The sequence below is a fragment of the Podarcis liolepis genome, assembly GCF_965112155.1.
Source record: "Podarcis liolepis genome assembly, chromosome: 2".
NCBI lineage: Eukaryota > Metazoa > Chordata > Lepidosauria > Squamata > Lacertidae > Podarcis > Podarcis liolepis.
The window spans coordinates 125666601-125694458 of NC_139555.1; the positions used below are offsets into that span (position 1 = coordinate 125666601).

At 49.1% G+C, this 27858-nt stretch overlaps 3 protein-coding genes across 8 annotated transcripts in view; 1 reads left to right on the top strand and 2 right to left on the bottom strand.

Annotated features, from left to right (window-relative positions):
• Nucleotides 1-27858, bottom strand: part of LOC310701187 (uncharacterized protein) — a 267686-nt gene that overhangs the window by 176445 nt on the left and 63383 nt on the right. The gene's annotated exons all lie outside the window — the stretch shown is intronic.
• On the bottom strand, nt 1540-11359 carry LOC310701857 (uncharacterized protein). 4 transcript variants are annotated; one of them, XM_083493311.1, is made up of 3 exons: nt 11346-11359; nt 5209-5286; nt 1540-3031 (listed from the first exon to the last, which is right to left on the bottom strand). In XM_083493311.1, the coding sequence occupies exon 3, from the start codon at nt 2856-2858 to the stop codon at nt 1941-1943; it is 918 nt and encodes a 305-aa protein (XP_083349437.1). In that variant the 5' UTR covers nt 2859-3031; nt 5209-5286; nt 11346-11359; the 3' UTR covers nt 1540-1940. The 4 variants fall into 4 exon arrangements, with proteins under 4 accessions (XP_083349437.1, XP_083349436.1, XP_083349435.1 ...); XM_083493310.1 differs by lacking the exon at nt 11346-11359 and adding an exon at nt 6547-6788; XM_083493309.1 differs by lacking the exon at nt 11346-11359 and adding an exon at nt 6507-6788.
• On the top strand, nt 11875-27560 carry LOC310701370 (uncharacterized protein). Of its 3 annotated transcripts, none has more exons than XM_083492145.1 (5): nt 11875-12024; nt 13648-13786; nt 13903-14029; nt 24686-24763; nt 24954-27560. In XM_083492145.1, exons 2-5 carry the CDS (start codon nt 13712-13714, stop codon nt 26594-26596), a joined length of 1923 nt encoding a protein of 640 aa, XP_083348271.1. In that variant the 5' UTR covers nt 11875-12024; nt 13648-13711; the 3' UTR covers nt 26597-27560. The 3 variants fall into 3 exon arrangements, with proteins under 3 accessions (XP_083348271.1, XP_083348273.1, XP_083348272.1); XM_083492146.1 differs by lacking the exon at nt 11875-12024 and adding an exon at nt 12031-12724; XM_083492147.1 differs by lacking the exon at nt 24686-24763.

The following is a 27858-nucleotide window of genomic DNA, read 5'->3' on the forward strand; positions in this document are numbered from 1 at the left end:
ATTGCCCAGGAAACATCTGATTTAGGGGGAACACTTCAGGTTTGTTTTGGAACACGGGGGCCCATAGAGCTACGAGTGGGAGAGCAGCCCCTGCCTTTGTTGCACAGCGGAGGAATATTTTTGTAGAAATTTCAGCTTTTCTTAACACAGGCAAAAAGGTACTGTTGGCAGTGTTTACATAAATGCTTACAAACTCTTTTTATAAATGCTGTGATTCAAGGACTGGGAAAATATAAGCATTTTCTCATGACCTGCTTCCTAGAGGGAAGCAGTGTTAAAAAGCGTGGGGAGAGGATGGAGCCCTGAGAAACCCCCTAAGTGAGTGCCCAGGGGTCCAAATGCTCATCCCCCCCAACACCACTTTCTGGACACGGCCCAGGAGGAAGGAGCGGAACCACTGCATAACCCTGCCCCTAACTCCCAACCCTCCTAGACCGTCCATGAGGATGTGTCAGTATTTACACTGTCATATCATTGGGAATGTATTTCACAAAGCAGAGGTGGCATTGGGGAAATGAGGTGGCGCTTGTTTGGTTAATTCAGTTTCCTCTTTCTTGACTGCTGAGAGGTGAGAGGTGTGGGGACTTTGTGCCCATGATGACTGGAGGAGTTTGGAAATAATACTCGTGGTTCAGCTGTTGCCAACCTGACCAGTAAAGCTTTATTCTCAACAAGTTGGGTAAGGTATATATTTTTATCACAGATAGGTAAGCGAATACCTTGGTCAACGGCATTAAAAACCACGGAGAGATCCCGCAGAACCAGTAAACATCTTTTACCTTTTTGCCCGCCAGGCATAATCAACCAGCACCAGTCATTCCAAATCTATTTTCCCTTTCAAAGGGACTCCAGGAAGTTCCCAGAGGTGACAATTGCTGAGCTGAATGTTGGCCAAGGAAAGCCTAATCCCATCACCAAACTTGCCAAGGGGCCAGGCATGCAAAGGAAGTTCTATTGTACTTTGGGTGGTGGGACTTCAGAGGTGTTTGCCTATGCTAATCTTATACCTGAGTCTTGCCCTGCCATATCTGCTTATGCTAATCTTGTACCAAGGACTTGTCTGGGCATGTTTGCCAAGGTTAACCCCTCCCCTTTGGTGACATGTCAGTGATGTAGCAATGATGCTGTACGAACTGTATTCTGGGATATGGTGGGAAAGTTCTAAAAGTCTTTGTCACCCCATCCTCAGAGTTCAAAATTCCTCTTTGAACCTGTTGCACAATAAACTCTGGTCTACAGCCATTTGCTCCGGTTGGTGGCTGGACTCCTTCCTTTATTCCACAGGGACCCGTGGGCTCTGCCCGATGAGGAGCTGGGTGACTGAGCAGCCTCACACCTAGACGGCGGCAAAAGTCTTGTTAGCACAAAGATGGAAGAATGAGGAAATCCCAACGAAAGAACAATGGGAAGAAAAACTGATGAGATGTGCGGAATTTTTCCAAGCTGGCATATCAACTGCGTGACAAGGACAATTGTAATTTCAAGGAAGAATGGGAACTATTTAAAAAGACAACAAAAGGATTTGGACTGCTTGGCAGGTGTTGAATAAACATCCACAAATTCATTAGTAGAACATATGATAGATAATGTACATTGATATGTACAATTTTATAACATGCAGAGAATAATATGTATAAACAAATCAGAGAGGGGAGCTGAGGGAAGTCTCTGGAAGGGGGGAGATGGAGGGAGTTATATTGATTTATAAACGTGATTAAAAGTGATTAATTTTATTTATTTTTTAAAAAGCCACTGAGAGATCCAGCAGAACCAGGAAACAGATTTTACCTCTATCCCTAGCTCGCCAGAGATAATCAACCAGCACCACCAGGGCGGTCTCAGTCCGATGGCAGGGCCTGAAACCCAACTGGGACAAATGCAGTCTAAATGGTCCACATCCTGCAGATATGCCTGGATTTATTCTGCAACCAAACATACATTTAAAGTGTTTTTCCCATGTGAGTTTGCTGATGTCTTCTAAGCGTTGTACTACTGGTGAAGCTTTTCCCACAATCCATGCATTTAAAAGGTTTCTCCCCTGTATGAGTTTGTAGATGTACATTAAGGCTTCCACTCTGAATGAAGCATTTTCCACACTCAAAACATTTATATGGTTTCTCTCCTCTATGTGTACATTGATGTATTTTCAGCGATTCTCTATGACGGAAGCATGTTCCACACTCCATGCATCTAAATGGTTTTTCGCCTGTGTGAGTTCGTAGATGTATGGAAAGTTTTGCTCTTTCACGGAACGTCTTTCCACACTCTGTGCATTTAAATGGTTTTTCCCCTGTGTGAGTTAGTTTATGTCTTCTAAGTGTTCCACTCTCTCTGAAGCTCTTTCCACACTCTATGCATTTAAATGGTTTCTGCCCTGTGTGAGTTCGTTGATGGTTTTTAAGATGTCCGCTTTGACTGAAGCTCTTTCCACACTCCAGGCATTTAAAAGGTCTTGCGCCTGTGTGAGTTCGCTGGTGTATTCCAAGGGTTTCACTCTGACGAAAGCTCTTTCCACAATCCATACATCTGAATGGTTTGTCCCCGGTGTGATTTCGTTGATGTACAGTAAGCTTTTCCCTATCCCTGAAGCTCTTTCCACACTCCATGCATTTAAATGGTTTCTCCCCTGTGTGAGTTTGATGGTGTCTTCTAAGTGTTCCACTGTCTGTGAAGCTCTTTCCACACTCCATGCATTTAAATGGTTTCTCTCCTGTGTGAATCCTTTCATGGATTCTTAGTTTTCTGCTATCACTGAAGCTCTTTCCACACTCCAGACATTTAAATGGTTTCTCTCCTGTGTGAGTTCGCTGATGTTTTCTAAGGGCTCCGCTCCCACTGAAGTCCGTTCCACAATCCATGCCTTCAAATGGTGTCTCCACTGTTTCACTTCATTGACGTGAACTAAGCGTTTTCACTAACTGAATCGCATTATATATTCCACAATTTAAATGGTTTATTTGTGATTACTAATGAAAGTACAGATTGTTCTGTCTTTTCTATCGCTTGCTTCTGAGTAGGGGGAAAGGAAATCCTGTAAAGAAGAGAACAGAGGAATATAACACACATGAAGTGCCTTTGGTAACTTTTCTTATTTTAACATCTCATACATTCTTCCTTCTTCTATGTTACATTTTTTTAGGAAATGGAATAATGTCAGATTATAGTAGTAGTAGTAGTAGTAGTAGTAATAATAATAATAATAATAATAATAATAATAATAATATATTATTTATACCCATCCATCTGGCTGGGTTTCCCCAGCCACTCTGGGCGGCTTCCAACAAAATATTAAAATACAATAGTCTATTAAACATTAAAACCTTCCCTAAACAGGGTTGCCTTCAGGTGTCTTCTAAAAGTCTGGTAGTTGTTTTTCTTTTTGACATCTGGTGGGAGGGCGTTCCACAGAGCGGGTGCCACTACCGAGAAGGCCCTCTGCCTGGTTCCCTGTAACTTGGCTTCTCACAGCGAGGGAACCGCCAGAAGGCCCTCGATGCTGGACCTCAGTGTCCGGGCTGAACAATGGGCGTGGAGACGGTCCTTCAGGTATACTGGACTCAGGCCGTTTAGGGCTTTAAATGTCATCACCAACACTGTTTATTGTGCTCAGCTCAGAAACACACTGGGAGCCAGTGAAGATCCTTTAGGACCTGTGTTGTATGATCTTGGCGGCCACACCCAGTCACCAGTCCACCTGCCACATTCTGGAATGTAGATTCTGAGTCACCCTCAACCACATAGAGCACATTGCAGTAGTCCAAGTGGGAGATAACCGTCTAGAGGGGCTGGGAGCTGGGGGCACTGTCATACAGTGGTTCCGCTCCTTCCTCCTGGGCCGTGTCCAGAAAGTGGTGGGGGGGGGATGAGTGTTCAGACCCCTGGGCTCTCACTTGTGGGGTGCCTCAGGGTTCTGTCCTCTCCCCCATGCTTTTTAATATCTATATGAAGCCGCTGGGAGAGATCATCAGGGGGTTTGGACTGGGTGTTCATCAGTACGCAGATGACACCCAGCTCTACCTCTCCTTTAAATCAGAACCAGTGAAGGCGGTGAAGGTCCTGTGTGAGTGCCTGGAGGCGGTTGGAGGATGGATGGCGGCTAACAGACTGAGGTTGAATCCTGACAAGACAGAAGTACTGTTTTTGGGGGACAGGGAGCGGGTTGCTGTGGGGGATTCCCTGGTCTTGAATGGGGTAACCGTGCCCCTAAAGGACCAGGTGCGTAGCCTGGGAGTCATTTTGGACTCACAGCTGTCCATGGAGGCGCAGGTTAACTCTGTGTCCAGGGCAGCTGTCTACCAGCTCCACCTGGTACGCAGGCTAAGACCCTACCTGCCCGCGAACTGTCTCGCCAGAGTGGTGCATGCTCTAGTTATCTCACGCTTGGACTACTGCAACGCGCTCTACGTGGGGCTACCTTTGAAGGTGACCCGGAAACTGCAATTAATCCAGAACGCGGCAGCTAGACTGGTGACTGGGAGTGGCCGCCGGGACCATATAACACCGGTTCTGAGAGACCTGCATTGGCTCCCAGTACGTTTCCGAGCACGATTCAAAGTGTTGGTGCTGACCTTTAAAGCCCTAAACAGCCTCAGTCCTGTATACCTGAAGGAGCGTCTCCACCCCCATCATTCAGCCCGGACACTGAGGTCCAGCGCCGAGCGCCTTCTGGCGGTTCCCTCATTGCGAGAAGTGAGGCTACAGGGAACCAGACAGAGGGCCTTCTCGGTAGTGGTGCCCGCCCTGTGGAACGCCCTCCCATTAGATGTCAAAGAGATAAATAATTACCTGATATTCAGAAGACATCTTAAGGCAGCCCTGTTCAGGGAAGTTTTTAATATGTAACGCTGTACTGTTTTTAACACTGATTGGGAGCCGCCCAGAGTGGCTAGGGAAACTCAGTCAGATGGGCGGGGTATAAATAATAAATTATTATTATTATTATTATTATTATTATTATTATTATTATTATATAGCATGCACCACTCTGGGGAGACGGTCTGCAGGCAGGTAGGGTCTCAGCCTGCGCACCAGATAGAGCAGCTAGACAGCTGCCATGGACACAAATTTGACATGTGCCGCCATGGATAACTGTGAGTCTAAAATGACTGCCAGTTAACAAGCTAAAAGTGGGTCATTGTATCGATCTAGCAGGGCTTTTGATATGTTTTAACGTAGTGAAATGTCTCACTGCATACTCAAAGGGCTTACCTCTCAATTTCCCCTTCACGTTTCTGTAATTTTCTTTTTCTAGCAAAACGTGCTTAGACTTGTGAGTCAGAGTCTCTCCTGTGTGGAACAAATAAAAGAGAAGTGCTGTTTATGCCATATGTGACTGTCAAATATTCAGAAACATTCATCTTTTGAAGCAAAAACAACAAAGTTCCTGGTAGTCCATTGGAGGCTAATAAACCTATAACGGCCTAAACATTTGTGGACAGCAGGCAAATGTAGCGGATTGCGGGACAGGAAAGCTCACGCCATCATTAACCTGTGAGTTTCTTTGTGGGTTTTGCATAGTTGTTTTGGAATTCCCACCACAATATCAGTTCATCAAATGTTATGGACAAAATTCAGCATTGCTATAAACGATAATCCCACCCCCTCCCTTTCTCTCACACACAGTGTTTGTGGAATTCTGCACTCTCACACACCTCGCCTGTAATACTGGCAATCCTTGGCCTGCATATGCACATGACTGTGTGTAAAGCCCCCAGTCACAGGCATTGTCTATCCTGATAATGGACCCTTTGTCCTTTTAAGCACCCCAGACTGGGAAGGTTGCATGTATTTACTGTCTTTGGGTGCTGATGGATTGTGTCTCAGCTTGTAAATCCCTCTGGCATCTCCTAAACCAAAAAAAGTTACAGAAAGGATGTCCATATGTAAATTATACACAAATCCTGAAAGAATTTCCATAGCACCTCCAGCCATGTTTTTTTGAGTAGCGGACCACATTATCACCGCCTATTAACCATAGAGAGAGAACTGACACTTAAAACTGAAACACTGGGAGAGGCAGACGGGTGTTTTCTGGCCCTTGATGGCAGAGGATTCCAGAAGCAAAGACCCGCTCTGGACAGCCCTCCCTCCTTCCTCTCAGGAACTTCCTGCCCTTTCCTCTCCTCTCCAGCTGGACCAATGGCCTGGCTTGGTGTAACGCTGCTCTACCTTCTGAACCCAAAGCGGCAGCTGGCCTGGGGGTGGAGGAAGGAGAGTCCAGCTTCCGGGAAGGAGGGGGAATTGGACACCTTCTCATTTTCAGGGATCCCTCTCTCCAAGGCAGATTTCTGGGCAGGAGGGAAAAGCCAAGGCAGCGTCTCCGGAGATTCCCCCCCCCCCAGCGACCTCCCTTCCGAAGGGCAGCGTCTCTTTCTCCCTCTGCACCCCTTTGCCAATGCTGGACGGGGCTTTCCTCCCCCAGGGATGCTTCCCTCCTTCCCCAGGTTCCTCTGCCCCCTCCGTCCCCAGTCTCTCCTGCGCCCAGAGACCCCCTTGGCACGGCTCACCCCTTGCCCTGCGCGCGGAATCCCTCTCGAGCGCACCGACCTCTCCATCCGGAGGAGCCTCCCAAGACGAGCAGGGAGGGGGAAGAAGGAGGTAAGAGACGGAAGTGGGGGAGGGAGGGGTCTCTTCCCAGGCCTCTCTAGGCATCTCGGCTCTCTCCCTTCCGTAACCCCTTCCATGGACTCTCCTTCTGTCCAGCAAGAGGCGCGCCTCGCCACACGCGCGCAGCCAGCAGCTCCCCAAGGGGTTCCTGCCAGGGGGAAACGGGGACGCGTCCCGAGGGGCGCTTGGCTTGAAAGCCATTCTCATAGGGATGGCCTTGGTGGCCATCTCAATTCCATTCCCACAAAGGTGCCCAAGGGGTGCAGGGCAGCTGAGCACAGATTGGCCAGCCAGATTGTTATAATGATAATGATGATTTTATTGTTTGTATGCTGCCCACCTCCCCAGCCACTCTGGACAGCTGCAAAAAAAGAAGCAAAAACTTCCCTAACTGGTTTGCCAATGGGTGCCAATGAACTTCTTTTAGGACTGGTGTTATATGGTCTTGGCGGCCGCTCCCAGTCACCAGTCTAGTTGCCGCATTCTGGATTAGTTGCAGTTTCCGTGTCACCTTCAAAGGTAGCCCCACGTAAAGCCCATTGCAGTAGTCCAAGAATAAACAGAGCATGCATCACTCTGGCAAGGCAATCTGCAGGCAGGCAGGGTCTCAGCCAACATTCTTTTAATGAGAAAAAGAAATGTGTGTGATTCTTCAAATGAGATGGTGCAATGCAGACCATGCAGTTGTGGGTTTCTTACTTGGCAACTGGACTGCATGCATCCAGGTCCCTGCTAATGGGTCCCATGAAAGGTGCTTTTTTTGGGGGGGGGTGGAGAGGTCCCTTTGTCCTTTTCTCCCCCCTCCTCCCTCTCACCACCACCTTCCCACATGCAACATCTTATTTTTGTCCTCTCTTGCCACACAATTCCCTTGCTCACTTTTCCAATTCCTCTTATTGCAATTTATAGAGGCGGGCAGAATGTCCACTGTCACCCCTCCTCTCCTTTCCAACGCTCCCCCTCCCCACTCCCAGGGGCTCCTTTTGTCCAATTGCCCAGGAAACATCTGATTTAGGGGGAACACTTCAGGTTTGTTTTGGAACACGGGGGCCCATAGAGCTACGAGTGGGAGAGCAGCCCCTGCCTTTGTTGCACAGCGGAGGAATATTTTTGTAGAAATTTCAGCTTTTCTTAACACAGGCAAAAAAGGTACTGTTGGCAGTGTTTACATAAATGCTTGCCAACTCTTTTTATAAATGCTGTGATTCAAGGACTGGGAAAATATAAGCATTTTCCCGTGACCTGCTTCCTAGAGGGAAGGAATGTTAAAAAGCGTGGGGAGAGGATGGAGCCCTGAACCACCCCCTAAGTTGAGCACCCAGGGGTCCAAACACTCAACCCCCAACACCACCTTCTGGACACGGCCCAGGAGGAAGGAGCGGAACCACTGCATTACCCTACCCCTAACTCCCAATCCTCCGATACCGTCCACAAGGATATGTTAGTATTTACAATGTCATTTCTTTGGGAATGTATTTCACAAAGCAGAGGTGGCATTGGGGAAATGAGGTGGCGCTTTCTTGGTTAATTCAGTTCGCTCTATCTTGACTTCTGAGAGGTCAAGCTGAGAGGTGTGGGGACTCTGTGCGCACAATGTCTGGAGGAGTTTGTAAATAATACTTGTGGTTCAATGGTTGCCAACCTGACCAGTAGAGCTTTATTCTCAACAAAGTGGGTAAGGTATATATTTTTATCACAAACAGGTAATTGGATACCGTGGTCAATGGCATTAAAAGCCACGGAGAGATCCAGCAGAACCAGGAAACAGCTTTTACCTTTTTGCCCGCCAGACATAATCAACCAGTGCCAGTGTTACAGAAATTACATTAAAGTTAAATGTTACAAATATTATGCCTGAATGTATCCTTTCAACGTGACAGCTCAGGGAAGTTACCTAGCTGTAAAAAATAATATAAAATCAACTTCTTTGCCAGTTTCCTTCATTCCAAATCTATTTTCCCTTTCAAAGGGACTCCAGGAAGTTCCCAGAGGTGACAATTGCTGAGCTGATTGTTGGCCAAGGAAAGCCTAATCCCATCACCAAACTTGCCAAGGGGCCAGACATGCAAAGGAAGTTCTATTGTACTTTGGGCGTGGGACTTCAGAGGTGTTTGCCTGTGCTAATCTTATACCTGAGTCTTGCCCTGACATGTCTACTTATGCTAATCTTGTACCAAGGACTTGTCTGAACATGTTTGCCAAGGTTGAACTAGTGTAACCTCTGTCTACCCCTCCCCTTTGGTGACATGTCAGTGATGTAGCAATGATGCTGTACGAACTGTATTCTGGGATATGGTGGGAAAGTTCTAACAGTCTTTGTCACCCCATCCTCAGAGTTCAAAATTCCTCTTTGAACCTATTGCACAATAAATTTTGATCTACAGCCAATTGCTCCGGTTGGTGGCTGGACTCCTTCCTTTATTCCGCAGGGACCCGTGGGCTCTGCCCGACGAGCTGGGTGACTGAGCAGCCTCACACCTAGATTTTTCCGTAACAGCCAACAAGGTGGTCTCAGTCTGATGGCAGGGCCTGAAACCCAAGTGGAAGAAATGCAGTCCACATGGTCCATATCCTCCAGATGTGCCTGGATTTATTCTGCAACCAAACATACATTCAAATTGTTTTTCCCATACATTCAAATTGTTTTTCCCATGTGAGTTTGCTGATGTCTTCTAAGTGTTCCACTATTAATGAAGTTCTTTCCACAATCCATGCATTTAAAAGGTTTCTCCCTTGTGTGAGTTTGTAGATGTACATTAAGGCTTCCACTCTGAATGAAGCATTTTCCACACTCAAAACATTTATATGGTTTCTCTCCCGTATGAGTATATTGATGCATTTTCAGCGATACTCTCTGACTGAAGCATTTTCCACACTCAAAACATTCATATGGTTTCTCTCCCGTATGAGTATATTGATGCATTTTCAGCGATTCTCTATGACGGAAGCATGTTCCACACTCCATGCATTTAAATGGTTTTTCCCCTGTGTGAGTTCGTAGATGTATGAAAAGTTTTGCCCTTTCACAAAAGGTCTTTCCACATGCCATACATTTAAATGATTTTTCCCCTGTGTGAATTCGCTCATGTCTTCTAAGGTTTCCTCTACAATTGAAGCTCTTTTCACACACTATGCATTTAAATGGCTTCTCTTCTGTGTGAGTTAGTTGATGGTTTGTAAGGTTTCCACTATCATTGAAGCACTTTCCACATTCTATGCATTTAAATGGTTTATCCCCAGTGTGAATTCTCTGGTGTCTTCTAAAGTTTCCACTCTGACTGAAGGTCTTTCCGCACTCCATACAACTAAATGGTTTCTCACCAGTGTGAGTTCGATGATGTGCATTAAGGTGTTTACTCAAAAGGAAGCTCTTTCCACACTCTATACATTTATATGGTTTCTCCCCTGTTTGAGTTCCTTGATGTTTTGAAGGAATTCCACTCCCATGGAAGTCCTTTCCGCAATCCATGCCTTTAAATGGTGTCTCCACTGTTTCAGTTCATTGATGGGAACTCATTGTGCTCACTGACTGAATCACATTGCACATTTCACATATTTAAATGCTACCTTTTTTATTCCTAAGGAAATCTGTGATGGCCCCTCCGAATTCTGACTGCCTTCTCCATCACCTGGTTGGGAGTTGGGGGAAAGGAAATCCTGTTAAAAGGGAACAAAGCAATGGAACCTTCTCTTGTGTTAACATTTGTTTAACATTTCACACATGCTCCCTTCTCCTGTGTTCCATTTTTTTAAAAAGGAAACCCAGCCCCCTGCAAGGCAGGAATCTTTTGCCTCACATGGGTTTCCAACTCACATCCCTGAGATTAAGAGTCTTATGCTTTACTGACTGAGCTGAGTTTAAAAGCTTTACTTCCAGGAACTTGATTTAAGTGTTGCAGAAAGAGTAAGCAATACATTGCCTCAGGTATGCAGGCCTCTTCTTACCCACTCTGGTCTCAGTATAAGGCCCTGAGGTAGCATATATTTGCCAAAAACTAGATTTCCCCCTAAAAATTAATAATCAAAATTAATTCTGCCTAGGGTTTCCCCTGAGATGTTGCCGATTTAGCCAAATTCCCTCACGACGCCATTTTTACACCCCAAAACCAAGGACATGTGAGGAATTTTTCTGATATATGGGAATATATATATCAGGCTTACTAGCTGCTTTGCTTTTCAATATTCTCCGGTTGGCCTCTGTTATTTTCTCCTACCAATAGGGAACCCACTTAAGGACTCTATATGGGCTCTTGGGTCCCCCATAAGGGAAGAAGGGCAGATTTTGTTTACAACAGGGGGCTACATAATTGATCACGACACAGCGTGCACACACCATTTGAATGGCAATGCCAATCAACTAGCGCGGGGGAGGGAGCAGCCCCCTCAAATATTTTATGGGGAGGGGCGAAGGGACCTCGGCTCCCCGACAGCGCACAAGGTGGAGACGTCCCTCCGAAAGGCCACGTTTCCCGTTCTCTGCCTCCAGCCCGCCAATGCTCACTGGACTTCTCTTAATAAAAAAATTCCTTCCAGTAGCACCTTAAAGACCAACTAAGTTAGTTCTTGGTATGAGCTTTCGTGTGCATGCACACTTCTTCAGATACACTGAAACAGAAGTTGCCAGATCCTTCTCTTGTTCTTGCCCCGGGGATGCTTCCATGCCCCCCAGCCCCTCCCCAGCATCCTCTGCCCTCCCTGAAGCTCTCCTGCGCCCAGAAACCTCCCTTGGCACATCTCACTCCTCGCCCTGCGCAACAAGTCTCTCCCGAGCGTGCCCACATCTCCATTCGCAGGAGCCTCGCAAGGAGGGGGGGAGTAGCAAGGGGGGGTCTCTATCCAGGCGTCCCTCGCGTCCTTTAACCCTTACGTGGACTCCCTCTCTCCGTCTCCGCAGCCCAAAGGGACTCCCCCCAAGGCGCACCACGGATGCGCCTCGCAGCGCGCGCGGAGCCCGGAGCGCCCCGGGAGATTCCTGCTGGGGGGACACCAGCCGACGCATCGTGAAGGGTCCGGAACCCGCAGAGGGACGCCGGGTTTGGGGTCCCGGCTCGACTTCCCTTTAGGGTGGTCGCAAGTAACTGCTCTCTCCCAACCCCTCCAGCAAAACAGGAATAAGTGAAATGTAGAAGGCTCACCTTCTTCCACCGCCGTTTTTTCAGGGCGGGGGTCTTTTCTGGCTGCCGCTGCCGGGGATCGAACCTGCGACCTTCTCACTAAATAAACGAGATTACATAGAGCTTTGCTTGCGGGGAATCAGGATTTCCGCTTGGGTCTATCGAGCTGCGCTTCCTAGAGAGGCAGGAAGGGGTTTTTTTGCAGGGGGAGGAGGGATGGAAGTGGCAAAGTTGGAGGGGAGCGGCGGGGGGTCTCCATGCACAGCCCCAGAAGAGAAGCTGGCCGGTTGAAGGGGAGAAAGAGGTGCAGCGTATTTGGGCGTGGGAGGAGGGTGAAGGACTTGCTTTTCCTCCGCCTTAATCTACAAACTGGGCAGCTGGGAGGGGAGGGGAGGAAGGATTTGGGGAGGGGGGTGAGAGGCAAGTAGGTTCCGTGGGGGGGGGGGGATCCAGGCAATCCGGCTGCAAAATAGGGCCCTCTTCCCCCAACAGGGTTTGCATTGCAAGATCCTCTTTGAAGCAGAGAGATCAAGCCAACATCCCTAGGGGATAGGAGGGGGCGAGGTGGGGGGCTGCCAGAGACAAACCCGCCCCCATGCAACCTAACTGCAAATAGGTTGGCAGCTCCCGTCTTGTGCAAGCTTGGTCGGTCCTCTTCCATTCAAAGGGGTTGCAGCCCCATTCCACCTAGTGATGCTCTGCTGAAGAGCCTGCATCTCCCCTCTCACCACTGCCCCCTCTTGCCTGCCCACCCCCTCCATTGCTCCTTCCAGACTCTGCCTCAGTGGGCTCGTGGGGGGGGGCTGCTTTGGTGCAGGGAAACAGCTGGAGAACAGAGACACCTTTTGATTTGGAGAGCGGGAGAGCTTGAAGTAGATTGGGGGGGGGGTTGTGAGAGAGAGAGGACAATGTCAAGGGAAATCGGCCTCTGGAGCTTCCTTAGTAAGAAAGAGGCTGATGTGAAAAGGAGGCAAAAGGAAACAAGGATTTGCCTATTGAGAAGGGTAAGCGAATTCCAGATGTCTACCTTTGCTTAATATTTGTTCCCTGTCAAAGGTATGCCATCTGTGTAAGGTCCCGGGCCACAGGGAGGTTAGGCTGGCCTCAACCAGAGCCAGGGCTTTTTCGGCTGTGGCCCCAATCAGGTGGAACGCTCTGTCACAAGAGGCTAGGGCCTTGCAGGATTGACATCTTTCCGCAGGGCCTGCAAGACAGAGCTGCTCCACCAGGCCTTTGGCCAAGGAACAGTCTCACCCCCTCCTTCGGTAATCCTCACAGAACTCTAGCCCAATGGTTGCCATTAATTTGACTTTGAATTGATATTAAAATGAATTGATTTTGGAATGTTGTGTTACTTTTATTGTTGTTCGCCGCTCTGAGCTTCGGTTGGGGAGGGCGGGATATAAATAAATTATTACAGTGGTACCTCGCAAGACGAATGCCTCGCAAGACAAAAAACTCGCTAGACGAAAGGTTTTTCCATTTTCCATTTGCCTCGCAAGACGAATTTCCCTATGGGCTTGTTTCGCAAGACGAAAACGTCTCGCGACTTTGTTTTCTTTGTCTAAAAACAAAGACATGTTTTGTTTATAAAGTTAATTTATTTTCCCTTCACTTTTTGAACTGCTCTTTACAGTATGTGTGACTTTAAAGAGCAGTTAATAAACTGTTGTTGTACCAAATTTGGCTTTGTTTGGACTTTTTTTGACCATAGGAACGCATTAATTGATTTTCAATGCATTCCTATGGGATTTCGTGATTCGCAAGACGAAAAATTCGCTAGACGACAAAACTTGCGGAACGAATTAATTTCGTCTTGCGGGGCACCACTGTATTATTATTATTATTATTATTATTATTATTATTATTATTATTATTTGTCTCCCACCCTAAATAAATCTGTCTTTCTCCATTGCTCACATCAAAGAGCTGCTCCCTGCTTTGAAGTGCATCTTGGCAACAGGTGAGGGAGTCCCAGAAGTGGAAGCGCAATGGCCTCAGAGGCACTGTTTGGACTGTCTCTTCTTATCAGTGGAGTGGAAAGAGGAGCCAGGCAGCTTCCTCAGGTAGGGAAAGAGCAACGGGAGGAGGGAAGAGGCACAGATGGGACAACCCAGCTTCCCTCAGTGTTTAGAGGGGATGAAGGGGATCTAAGAGAAGCTCTGTTTTCTTCTTCTTCCAGGCCCTCTTGACCTTTGAGGAAGTGGCTGTGTTTTTCACGGAGGAGGAGTGGGCTCTGCTGGATCCAGGCCAACGAGCTCTGCACAAGGAAGTCATGGAGGAGAATTATGAGATGGTGGCCTCTCTAGGTAACAGCAGATTTTTATTCCTCTTGGCTGTTAGACGTTGGAGGTGTGAATCTGCTGTTTGAGCCCTTCATTCATGCCATGTAGGAACAAGCAGTAACCATCGAAAGACCTCTTCTCAAAGCAGTTGTCTTCTATTCTTTTTAAGCCACCCAAGTTTGTGGCCATCACTGCCCCCTGTGGGAAAGTTCCCTAGTTTAACTATTCACTCTGGAAGGACCTTCTTTCATCTGTCCTCAACCTTCCAACATTCTGTCATGTGACAAAGACACATGAGAGCAGAAGCAGCAAAGCAGGCTGGGAAGTGCTGGGACTGCGCTATCATTTGGGCCCACTAAAGTTATTGAGGCCTAACTGCTAACTGCTGAGTCACTCTGACATGTGACTCATTCTCCTTATAAGTAGCAGCCATTTTCTCTCTGTGTTCTCTGTGTAAGATTTCAGTCAGAGTCAGTCTCCCTCAGTTATGAGCAGAGTCAGTATGTAATCTCAGTTGTGGGGATTTATGTATAGGTTTGAGGGGGGAGGTTGCCCCTCCAGCAGATATCATACACATGCAGCCCACTACCAAAATCAGCACAATCACTTTTGTGATTTGTCCCCACAAAACACTTCATCACAGTTTCTTCCTGACTATTCAGAGGGCCTCTGTTGCACGATACCAAATGTAAGAATTCACTGATGAATGTATCTATGTACTGGCTCACTGGGAAAACTTATAGACATGTGAGATCAGCTGCTCAGCAGCCCCTCTGCCTGAGGGATAATTTCTGGCATCCTGATACCTGAGTGCCAGACGGGTAGCCATTCCAGAAATAGCAAACCCAGATGAAGACAAAAGGGTGGGATAAACTTTGCTGGGAAACAGGGAAATGTAAATATCTTTTTTGTTACACTTGATGAGTGTTTGATGGAGGGCAAGGGGAACCATGGGGTAGTGTCCAGGATGCTCAGATTCCTGCCACCAGACCTCCCTTTTCATGATGTAACCGTGATGTAGTTTGGAGGGGGTGTAACATGGGGATTAAAGGTAAAGGGACCCCTGACCATTAGGTCCACTCGTGGCCGACTCTGGGGTTGCGGCGCTCATCTCGCTTTATTGGCCGAGGGAGCCGGCGTACAGCTTCCGGGTCATGTGGCCAGCATGACTAAGCTGCTTCTGGCAAACCAGAGCAGCACACGGAAACGCCGTTTACCTTTCCGCCGGAGTGGTACCTATTTATCTACTTGCACTTTGACGTGCTTTCGAACTGCTAGGTTGGCAGGAGAAGGGACCGAGCAACGGGAGCTCACCCCGTTGCGGGGATTCGAACCGCCAACCTTCTGATCAGCAAGTCCTAGGCTCTGTGGTTTAACCCACAGCGCCACCCGCGTCCCTTACATGGGGATTAGCATCTAATAAAAGTTGGGGTCTTATTTTGTTCGGGGCTTCCATCTTGTTCCACCTTGTGGCAGGTGGGAGTCCTGTCCCGACAGTCTTCAATCAAGACCAAGCCTACTGGCTGCTGTTTTGCTCTGGTATTCCTGGCTGGTGTCCTGGTTTTTTGTCCAAGAGAGCCCTCAGATTTCTCCGTTAACACAGTCAAACTGTTTGGAACCATGTTGATTATGAAGAAGTTTATTTTAACTCAGTAAAGCTCTTATTCTTTCACTTAAAAACTCTGCATTATTAATTTACGCTGCGCGTCACATTCAGCATAAAGGAGTTGCTGCATCCCCCTCATTGTTTTCGTTGTCCATTTCCAAACCTCCTCCAACTTTATACTTGTTCGTTTGGAGGTAAGGGGGCCAAAACTGCACACAGTATTCCAAATCAAAATATTAAAATGCTACAAAGCCAGTTTGCAATGTTAATAAATCAAGAAGTGGAATGGAAAGAATGGAACAGAAAAATTTCGAACGTGCTAATAAATCAGGAAAACGGTTGGCTTGGCAGATTAAAAAAAGAAAAGCGTTGTCAGGGGTTTAGGAGCAGAAGCACGGGCAAGGGAGGAAACAGAGAGTGAAGGGGAGGAGGCAGAAGAAAAGATGAGTGATGACGACGACCCGAGATCTCCTAGTCTTTCCAGTGAATCAGAGGATTCACAGAAAGGAGCACCAGTGGCGAGGGCAAGGGGGGAGTCTAGGGGGGCACCCCAGGAAGACAGAGCCAGAGAGGACTCAGGGGGGAGCAGCTGGAAATCGGGACCAGCGTCACCGCCAGGAAGCAGGGAAGAGGAAGGGAGCCAGGGGGGAAGCGCTGGCAGCTCACCACAGGAGGGAGGACATGAGTCAGGAGTGGCCACACCTCCACAGGAGGGAGGACATGAGTCGGGAGTGGCCACACCTCCATCGGGAAGCGAAGAAACGGTTGAGAGGAAAGTGGAAGGTTGGGCGCGCGCGCCAAGTTCAAATGCAGAGGAAGGCGGCGCAGTAAGCAGCCCCGAAAGGGAACCAGGTCCTAAAGCCCGGCGCAAGGAGGCAGGAGGGTCTGGGTCAGCGTCAGAAGAATCCCGGAAGGAAGAAGCCCCGGGGGGTAGAGGGACCCAGAGGAGGACAGTCAGGAGGAAAAGGTGGAGCAAGGCTAGGATATTAAGTTGGTGCACACAGGGCGGAGACTCAGACGGAGCTTCGCCGACCTAGCCACTAGGCGTAGAGTTGCGCGCAGCAGCGTGAGAATGGAAACTGTAATTCAATAAAGACTTTTACTTAATGACCGCTGGCTAGCGTGATCCTCTGTGAGCTAGGATCTTCAAGCAGCTCTGACAGTAAGCTCCGTCTCCACTTGTGGGCATCTACAGCCTCGAGGAGGGGAGAGACACAGGTGCCTACTAGCGAGCTCACGAACGGCAGACGACATGACGGCTGAGCAGCAGATAGAGGAACTCAGAAACGCGGTGGCACAACTGAACGCCGAGGCTCTCGCATCCAGGAAGAGAGAGGAGGAGGCAGCCGCAGCCTGCAGGGATCTCCAGGTCAGGTTAGACGTGCTGACAAAGCAGACACCCCGGCAGGAGGGAATTGGGTTGGCGAGACGGACAGGCGGGCTGGTCTCTCACTTCGATGGGAACCTGCAACAGTATCCCAATTTTAGAGCCGACGTACTGTGCGCACTGCAACTGCTGCATAAAGACTTTAGAGATGAACAAGAGAGAGTGGGGTTCATCATGTCCCATCTGCATGGGGATGCGAGAGCATGGCTACGCAATTTATGGAGAGATAAGGATCCGGCGCTACAGAATGCAGATGCCTTTATTAAAGCAATGGATGGGTGTTTTTTATCAAGTATTGACGTGGATCTTGCACGGAAGGAGGTGCATGGGCTGAGACAAGGGAGGGCCAGCGTCAGGCAGTATCATGCCCGCTTTTTCGCCTTGGTCAGTGCCCTGGAATGGGACAGAGATTCGGCTCCTGTAAGAGACCTCTTTTGGGAGGGGCTGCACAACTCGATTAAAGATGAGATAGCGAGGGGGGAGAGACCCCGAACCACCCAGGAGGTCGTGCAGAGGGCACTGGCAGTGGGGGTGAGGCTGGAAGGACGTCCGTGGAACAGGGACGAAGGGCGTGGAGGGCGCGAACCAGCCGGGGGCCCCTCCTTCTTTCCCAGGGAAGCAGCGCGGGCGCAATCCACGCCTCCGCCAGGAGGAGGAGCCGAACCTATGGAGGTGGGAGGTGCAAGGGCTCAGTCAGCAGCCAGAGCCCTAGCACCGGCAGCAGTGAAAGCGAAGCCTCCTAGAGGGAACAGGAAGTGTTACGTCTGTGAGGAGCCAGGGCATATGGCGAAAGAGTGTCCCCAGAGGCCCCACAAGTTCACTGCAGCCTCAGCAATGGTGACTGCAGCAACACAGCAAGGAGGACCACAGCAGGGAAACGAGGCTGTCTGGCTGGAGGAAGAGGCACTGGGGCCCAGCCAGACGTGTTAGTGACGCAGTCCCCAGAGATTTTACAGCCCGTGAACCCCCTCCCGCCCAAACCAGTAGTGAGGCTCACAGCGTCTCTCCAGCTGCCCAATGGAATCACCATGGACGTACCAATCACCATTGACTCAGGCAGCAATGCGGACTTTATAGGGCAGGACTTTGTCGACAGGCACGCTGTGCAGTTGCTGCCGGCCACACTGCCCCTGCAGGTTGTCACGGTGGATGGCAGGGAGCTGCTCGGGGGGCAAGTGGTGAAGCAGACGCCACCAATGGTGATGCGACTTGGGAATCACAGAGAAATCATCAGCTTCAACGTCACTCAACTATCTGACACGCCCATTGTATTGGGCATGAGTTGGCTGGACAAGCACAGCCCAGCGATGGCTTGGTACCAGAGGCAGCTGACCTTCGGCTCTTCCTTTTGTGCTGAACACTGCATCGTGCCCAGGCAGGAAGGAGAGGAAGAGGAGTCACAGCTGCTGCTAGGCACGCTGCAAGCGATTCCCCACAAGTACGCTGAATTTTTGGAAGTTTTCTGCGAGAAGGAGGCAGACAGGCTACCCCCTCACAGACCATATGACTGCAAAATTGACCTGCTGCCGGGGGCGGCGCTGCCTAAAGGGAAACTGTATTCCATGTCAGAGGACGAACTGCAAGAACTCAAGGCGTTCATTGATCATAATTTGCAACGCGGCTTCATCCGGGAGTCCAGGGCAGTGGGGGGCAGTCCCGTATTCTTTGTTAAGAAGCGGGACACGCCCCAAAAAAGACTGGTAGTGGATTACAGGATTTTGAACAGTCTGACTAGGCCATCGGACTTCCCCATGCCCCGTATTGACGACCTCCTCGCAAAGGTACGGAAGGGCAGAGTGTTCACCAAGCTGGACCTGCGGGGGGCGTACAACCTCATTCGCATGCGGGAAGGAGATGAGTGGAAGACAGCCATGTTCACGCCACTGGGGACCTACGAATATAGAGTTATGCCTTTTGGATTGCAAAATGGCTCCCACGTTTTTCAAGCGTTTATGCATCACGTGTTGGCAGGACTTCTCTACAAGACGTGCGTCTGTTTCTTAGATGACATCCTGATCTTTTCGGAGTCGCGGCAGGAGCATGACGGGCACGTCAAGGAAGTGCTGAGCAGGCTAAAGCAACATAGGCTCTACGCCAAGCTGGAGAAGTGCCAATTTGACGTGCCGGAGGTGGATTTTCTGGGCTACAAGCTGTCTGACAAGGGGCTCGCCATGGACAGCGCCAAGGTTCGAGCGGTGTTGGATTGGAAGAGTCCGCGCAACCGGAAGGAGGTCCAACGGTTTGTCGGCTTTGCGAACTTCTATCGCAAGTTTATCAAGGGCTTCGCTATGCAGACAGCGGCCATCACTGACACGCTTAGCTCCAAGAAAAAGAAGTTCGGTTGGACAGAGCAGGCGGAGCAGTCCTTTCAGGCACTCAAGCGTCTCTTCGCGTCGGAAGAGCAGCTGCTTCATGTCAACCCCAGCAAGCCAATGAGGGTGGAGACAGACGCCTCGGACAGAGCCGTGGGGGCGGTCCTGCTGCAGAAAGACCCGCAGGGGGTGTGGCGACCGGGAGCGTTTTACTCCAGGAAGCTCAGCAAGTCCGAACAGAACTACACCATCTGGGACAGGGAGTTGCTGGCCATTCACGCAGCGTTCAAGGCGTGGAGGCACTTTCTGATCGGCGCCAAGCACACGGTGCAGGTTTGCACGGACCACAAGAATCTAGAGCACTGGCGCACGGCACAGTTCCTGAACCAGAGGCAGATACGTTGGGCTGAGTTCTTTGCAAACTTCGACTTCCGAATAGAGTATGTCCCGGGGGACACCAACATCATGGCAGACGCTCTCTCCCGTAAGCCACAGTATCTGGAGGACGCAACACCAGCGGCCGCCATGCACATCTTCGCACCAACAGTGTGGGCGTGCGCCGCGGCGACCGTGGACCTAGAGGCGGTGCGACGAGCGTTGCAGGGGGACTCCTTCGCACAAGCAAAGATGGCAGAGGTGCAAAGGGGCAAGGCAGCGGCCGACGGTTTCCAGCTAAGAGATGGATTGCTCATCCGTAAAGGGGCCATCTACGTGCCGGGAGACGAACTTCGAGCCAAGGTGCTGCAGCAGCTGCACGACGCGCCCACGGCCGGGCACTTTGGCAAGGAGAAGACGGTGGAATTAGTAGCCAGGGATTTCTGGTGGCCTGGAATGAGAGGGGAGGTCGCAGACTACGTGGCGAGGTGTGACACCTGCCAGAGGGCCAAACCAGTGCACAGACCGCCGGCCGGACTGTTGGAACCGCTGCAAACTCCGGTCGAACCTTGGGAAAGGGTGGCCCTGGACTTTGTCACGGATCTGCCCAGCTCGAGGGGCAAGACGGCAGTGCTGGTGGTGGTGGACCTGTTTTCCAAGATGGCGCATTTCATTCCGTGTGCTAAGGTGGCCACGGCGGAGCAAACCGCCAAACTGTTCATAGACCACGTGTTCAAGGTTCACGGTCTGCCACGGTCTATTCTGTCCGACCGGGGGCGGCAGTTCATCTCGAATTTCTGGCAGAAGCTGATGGGCTTCCTGAACGTCAAGATCAACCTGGCGTCGGCGAGACACCCGCAGACCAACGGGCAAGCAGAGCGGGTCAATGCCATCATGCAGCAGTACCTGAGATGTTATGCAAATCAACAGCCTGCGACGTGGGTGGATTACCTGCCGCTTGCCAAGTTCGCCTACAACAACACGAAGCACGTGTCCACGGGGGTCACGCCGTTCTTCGCCAACAACGGGAGGCACCCCAGAACCTTCCCGGGACTGGAAAGAATGGGGGAGGGGGAGCCGCAGACAGCAGATGCGTTCGCGTCGGAGCTGCAGGAAGTCCACGATCAGCTGAGGCGCCACCTGGAGCTGGCCAAGCACGCATACAAGGTACAAGCAGACAAGCACAGGAGGGTTGGAGAAGAGCTCCACGTGGGAGACTGGGTTTGGTTAGCAGCCCACGCAGTGCCGGCCAGGTCGTTGGCCAAGAAGAAACTAGGGCATAAACAACTGGGGCCCTACCAAGTCGAAGAGCAGGTCAACCCGGTAGCTTTCAGACTGGCACTTCCGGAGGGTTCCAGAATGCATCCGGTATTCCACAGATCGGTGCTCACTCCCTACAAGGCACCGCACAGGTTCCAGGAACCCGGAACGGCGCCGAGTCCGGCCAGAGACAGAACAGGGCACGCGGGAGTGGCACAGAAGGAGCGCATCAACGAAGTCACTGAGATTTTGGACTCCAGATGGGGGGAAGAGGGGGTAGAATACTTTCTCGCCAAGGAGGGCACCCCGGCCAGTGCGAACAGCTGGGTGCCGGGCTACGCCTTAGACGAACCTCTGCTCAAAGACGAGTTTCATGCCCTCTTCCCACATAGACCTATGCCAGCAGACTTTTTCGACGACTGGCTTTTCACGCCCACGCTTTCGGCCAGCACGTTCCGGGGGTTCGACTCGGACGAGGAACCGACACGAGACGCCCGTTCCCCGGAGGGGTCACCCTCGGGATCTGCATCAGAACCCTCGTATTGGTGGGACGATAGACCAGAGGAGCAGTGGCGCAGACGATGGCTGGAAGGCCCAGGATGAGCAACACCGACAGGAGGAAGTGAGGGAGAGACGGACATGGACGTTTTCGGGGACGACCCTGGTTTCGAGCACGGCGGCACAGAGATGGAAGCGGAGGTGACTGTCGTCGACGAGAGCAGGGAGGAAGACCCGGGAGACTTCAGATGGAGGCCTGACACGGGAAGCGACCGATATCCGACGTTCGTCCCTTTGCAACAGCAGCACCCAGCTCCAGCACCGGAAGGAGGGGAGGGGGGAATGGGGGGCTTCGAGGGGGGGATGGATGTCAGGGGTTTAGGAGCAGAAGCACGGGCAAGGGAGGAAACAGAGAGTGAAGGGGAGGAGGCAGAAGAAAAGATGAGTGATGACGACGACCCGAGATCTCCTAGTCTTTCCAGTGAATCAGAGGATTCACAGAAAGGAGCACCAGTGGCGAGGGCAAGGGGGGAGTCTAGGGGGGCACCCCAGGAAGACAGAGCCAGAGAGGACTCAGGGGGGAGCAGCTGGAAATCGGGACCAGCGTCACCGCCAGGAAGCAGGGAAGAGGAAGGGAGCCAGGGGGGAAGCGCTGGCAGCTCACCACAGGAGGGAGGACATGAGTCAGGAGTGGCCACACCTCCACAGGAGGGAGGACATGAGTCGGGAGTGGCCACACCTCCATCGGGAAGCGAAGAAACGGTTGAGAGGAAAGTGGAAGGTTGGGCGCGCGCGCCAAGTTCAAATGCAGAGGAAGGCGGCGCAGTAAGCAGCCCCGAAAGGGAACCAGGTCCTAAAGCCCGGCGCAAGGAGGCAGGAGGGTCTGGGTCAGCGTCAGAAGAATCCCGGAAGGAAGAAGCCCCGGGGGGTAGAGGGACCCAGAGGAGGACAGTCAGGAGGAAAAGGTGGAGCAAGGCTAGGATATTAAGTTGGTGCACACAGGGCGGAGACTCAGACGGAGCTTCGCCGACCTAGCCACTAGGCGTAGAGTTGCGCGCAGCAGCGTGAGAATGGAAACTGTAATTCAATAAAGACTTTTACTTAATGACCGCTGGCTAGCGTGATCCTCTGTGAGCTAGGATCTTCAAGCAGCTCTGACAAGCGTGAAATACAATAAATAAAATTACAGTGGAAGGAAAATAAATAGAAAATCCGAAAGAAATCAGGAAAAGATTTGTGAATTTTTATAGACAGCAGATTTTTTCAGCAGGGGGCCGGTCCACTGCCCCTCAGACCTTGCGGGGGGCCGGATTATACTTTGTTGGGAAATGAACAAATTCCTATGTGCCACAAATAACCCAGAGATGCATTTTAAATAAAAGGACACATTTTACTCATGTAAAAACATACTGATTCCCGGACCGTCCGTGGGCCGGATTTAGAAGGCGATTGGGCTGGATCCAGCCCCCAGGCCTTAGTTTGCCTACCCATGGCTTAGAATCATAAGAGTTGGAAGGGACCCCACAGGTCATCTAGTCCAGGGACAGATGTTAAATTAACCAGCCTGTCACTTCCATTCCCTTTTTCTAAAAAATAAAATGAAAAATTATTCCATTGGCTACTTTCCAATCCTCAGATATGTCCAAGGGACAAATTACATACCGAATATAAGCTGCACCCGCAAATAAGCCGCACGTTTAAAATTCATGGGGTGGGGGAGATAAAAAGACAATACCTGAATATAAGTTGCTCCCTTAAAATTCAGCAGGCACTCACACACGTTCCATTTTACTGTATGTCTGTTTCAGCTGCAATATCATAAAAGCCATTTTTTGTAATATTGCAAATTTAAGCTGCACTTTAACTTTTCACTGTTGGCGGGGGGGGGGGAGTGCGGCTTATATTTGGGCCAATATAAGCTCCTGAAAAAGGCTAACTACAGTGGTACCTCTAGTTACGAACTTAATTCATTCCGGAGGTCCGTTCTTAACCTGAAACTGTTCTTAACTCGAGGCGTGCTTTCGCTAATGGGGCCTCTTGCTGCCACTGCACCACCAGCACACGATTTCCGTTCTTATCCTGGGGCAAATTTCTCAACTTGAGGTAACTCTTCCAGGTTAGTGGAGTTTGTAACCTGAAGCGTTTGTAACCTGAGGTGTTTGTAACTTGAGGTACCCCTGTAGCTTATAATAATAATAATAATAGTAATAATAAATTTTATTTATATCCCGCCCTCCCCAGCCGAAGCCGGGCTCAGGGCAGCTAACAGCAATAAAACAGTACAAAACAGTACAGAAGTATTATTATTATTATTACAACCAGCCGTGTTGGTCTGCCATAGTCAAAATAAAAAAAATCCTTCCAGTAGCACCTTAAAGACCAACTAAGTTAGTTCTTGGTATGAGCTTTCGTGTGCATGCACACTTCTTCAGATACACAGTGTGCATGCACACGAAAGCTCATACCAAGAACTAACTTAGTTGGTCTTTAAGGTGCTACTGGAAGGAATTATTATTATTATTATTATTATTATTATTATTATTATTATTATTATTTTCAACACACTTTTAAGAGTACAGTCATATATTGGGTTACAGACGCTTCAGGTTGCGTGTTTTCGGGTTACAGATGCACCGAAACCAGGAAGTACCAGAAAGGGTTACTTCTGGGTTTTGGCGCTCGCGCATGCGCTAAATCACACTTTACGCATGCACAGAAGCGCCGAATCGCAACCCGCGGGTGCGCAGACGGGTTGCAAAAGCTGTGGGTTGTGAACCTGCCTCCCGCATGGATCACGTTTGCAACCCAAGCATCCACTGTACATGTTTCCCTGGAGTTTTTTACTTTAGTTTAGCATGGGTCAGTGACAAATTTTCAAGTGATGTATCTGGTCCGGATATGTGATCCCTTTTCATTGGATCATTGAAATGTAGAGTTGGAAGGGACCCCAAAGGTCATCTAACCCAACCCCCTGCAATGCAAAAATCTCAACTCAAGCATCCATGACAGATGGCCACCCAACCTCTGCTTAAGAACATGCAAGGAAGGAGAGTCCATAACCTCCAGAGAGAGACTGTTCCATTGTCAAACAGCTCTTACCGTCAGAAAGCCCTGATGTTTAGTCGGAATAATATTATTATTATTTTGTATCTTGGATTTGAGGTCATAGGTATATGCATTGATTTGAAATGGCTTTATATTTTGTGGCCCAAAGTAACTAATATTGTCTCTTTCCTTGAAAGAATCAGACTTCAACTCCTGTTGGGAAGAAAGACAAGATCCATTTCTCCAGAATCCCAAAGAAGGGGAGATATCAGCAGGTAGGTGCTGAGTTGAGACTGTAGGATATTCAGAAGCTAACTTCAGATGTAGCTGAGGAGGGAGAGAAGTAGGGAGACATGCTTGAAAATGGTAAAATCAGAGAAGCTGAGAACTGGGCCTGACCTACAATGAGAGTCTCTGCTTTAACTTGCAATTTGAATGGCATTTTCTTTTTCTGCCTCAAAACAGGTAATGGGCAGAAGAGTGAGAAATATGATGAGCCATCCATGGTGTCTGTAGAAAACATGGAGCATGAAGCACAGAAAGAGACCTTTGTAAATCAACAATCAACCGAAAAGTATGTAGGAAATACGTGGGAGAACTGGAAAAATAACTCCCTTACTACTCAGGATATTGGTGTCCATGTATCCCTGAATCCACAGGAAGAATGCACAGGAAGTAGCAGTGTAGAGTGTGGAAAGAGCTTCAGTCAGAGTGGAAGCGTTAGTTTACATCAAGGAACCCAAACAGGGGAGAAAATGTTTAAATGCACGGAGTGTGGAAAGAGCTTAAGCAGTGCTGGTAACCTTGTCAAGCATAAAAAAACCCATACAGGGGAGAAACCGTTCAAATGCATGGAGTGTGGAAAGAGTTTCAGCCAGAGCGGAAACCTTATTGCACATCAAAGAACCCACACAGGGGAGAAACCATTTAAATGTATGGTGTGTGGAAAGTGTTTCAGTCTTAATCACCATCTTACGTTACATCAAAGAACCCATACTGGGGAGAAACCACATACATCCATGGAGTGTGGAAAGAGCTTCTGTTCAAGTAGTGTCCTTATTGTGCATCAAAGAACCCACACCGGGGAAAATCGATTTAAACCTATGTTGTGTGAAAAGAGTTTCAGTCTCAATCACAATCTTACTTTACATCAGAGATCCCACACTGGGGAGAAACTGCATAAATGCATAGAGTGTGGAAAGAGCTTCAGTCATAGGAGTAACCTTAGTTTACATGAAAGAACCCACACTGGGGAGAAACCATTTGAATGTATGGTATGTGGAAAGAGCTTCAGCCAGAGTGGAAACCTTACTGCCCATCAAAGAACCCACACAGCAGAGAAACCATTTCAATGTATGGTGTGTGGGAAGAGTTTCACTTTTAGTCACTCTCTTACTTTACATCAAAGAACCCACACCGGGGAGAAACCGTTTGAATGCATGGAGTGTGGAAAGAGCTTTAATTGTAGGAGTGCACTTACTGTACATCAAAGAACACACACTGGGGAGAAACCGTATGAATGCATGGAGTGTGGAAAGACCTTTCGTCGTAGGAGTAACCTTACTTTCCATCAAAGAGCCCACACCGGGGAGAAACCATTCAAATGTATGGAGTGTGGAAAGAGCTTCAGACATAGCGGAAGCCTTACTGCACATCAAAGGACCCACACTGGGGAGAAACCATTTCAATGTATGGAGTGTGGAAAGAGTTTTAGTCTCAATTATTATCTTACTTTACATCAAAGAACTCACACTGGGGAGAAACCATTTTTATGCATGAAGTGTGGAAAGAGCTTCACTTGTAGGAGTGCGCTTACTGTACATCAGAGAACCCACACTGGGGAGAAACCGTTTGAATGCATGGAGTGTGGAAAGGGCTTCACTTGTAGGAGTGGACTGACTGTGCATCAAAGAGCCCACACAGGGGAAAAACCATTTCAATGCCTTGAGTGTGGAAAGAGCTTCCGTCGTCAGAATAACCTTACTTTACATCAAAGAACCCATACTGGGGAGAAACCATTTAAATGTATGGAGTGTGGAAAGAGCTTCAGCCAGAGTGGAAACCTTGCTACACATCAAAGAACCCACATAGCAGAGAATGGAGCATGAGAAGAGCTGCAATGTACTATGATGTAAGGTTTTGTTCCTGCTTGGTGAGAAAAAACCATCAACAGTGAAGCCTAATGGAACCGAACTGCCAAAAGTACAATGTATGGCAGCTATGTTTCATCTTAGAGTTATGCAAAGTAATCAATACACATTCATAGCCACCATAATTGATTATAAGGGGGAAAGAATAAATTCCTAGCACTGCTATGTTAAGTGTCTGAGGCAGTATCCTCACTCTGCCTAATGTTTGGGCTGGCCCTGTTTGAAATTTGGAATGGGGCACAGATTTGGTGTAAATCCAAGTGGTGGAAAAGGAGATAAGACAAAGCGTAGCTCCTTGGTCAGAGGTGTGGCTAAAGACACTGTTCTACTGCCATCACCCTTTCCTTTAAGGAAAATGGTCACGTATCTCAGGTATCACAAGGCGACTACAAGCAACGATCGATTGACTTGCATTTGATATGCGCATCGTGCATCGTGACAAGCCGGAAGGGGGCAGATTGGGGAGGGGGCAGGCTTATGAGTGCTTCACCATCATACGCCAATTGTGGGTGGCTTGTATTTGGGGTCTTCTGGTGGCTTAGGATGTCTACTTGGGAAATGTGATATATTTGACTTTGACTCTACATGTTGAAAAAGAGCCACAGGCCACTCCCTCCAAAGATTAGGGGGGGCAGGACCTTAAAACCTGAGCTGCCCTAGCAGCTTTAATCCCATCCCTTTTCATGACGGGGTCCACAGTGCATCTTCCATACCAGCGAGAGACTGGCCATTTGCTGTGTTACGCATTAGTACACTAGAAATACTATACTGCTTGTGAATAGGCTATGCTTAGTCCAGGTAAAGAGCTACAGCAGTCTGCTTTGTTTTGTAATCTTTAACCTGGGGTGGTGGTGTTTTTTTGTTTTGTTTTTTCGCTTTTGGGCCTCCTACCTTTTATTCTAAATAAAGTTTCACAATCTGACCAGCTCTTCAGACTGTCCTGTAACTGGGGCTATTTTGAGTACCAACCTTTAGTCTATTCAGAAGCATATCAAATATCAACATAAAGGATGTTTAGATTAAAACTGCTGCAGTGGTAGCCTAATAATATTTATTTATTTATTTATACATACATACATACATACATACATACATACCCCGCCCATCTGCCTGGGTTTCCCCAGCCACTCTGGGCGGCTTCCAACAGAATATTAAAATACAATACAGTGGTACCTCGGGTTACATATGCTTCAGGTTACATATGCTTCAGGTTACAGACT

What these genes read in the sequence shown, in the direction of transcription:
- LOC310701857 (XM_083493311.1), bottom strand. Translation starts at nt 2,858, where the DNA reads ATGGATTGTGGAACGGACTTCAGTGGGAGCGGAGCCCTTAGAAAACAT.
- LOC310701370 (XM_083492145.1), top strand. Translation starts at nt 13,712, where the DNA reads ATGGCCTCAGAGGCACTGTTTGGACTGTCTCTTCTTATCAGTGGAGTG. An exon ending in TGAGATGGTGGCCTCTCTAG is followed by an intron (nt 14,030 to 24,685) that starts GTAACAGCAGAT and finishes TTTCCTTGAAAG; the next exon opens with AATCAGACTTCAACTCCTGT. An exon ending in AGAAGGGGAGATATCAGCAG is followed by an intron (nt 24,764 to 24,953) that starts GTAGGTGCTGAG and finishes GCCTCAAAACAG; the next exon opens with GTAATGGGCAGAAGAGTGAG.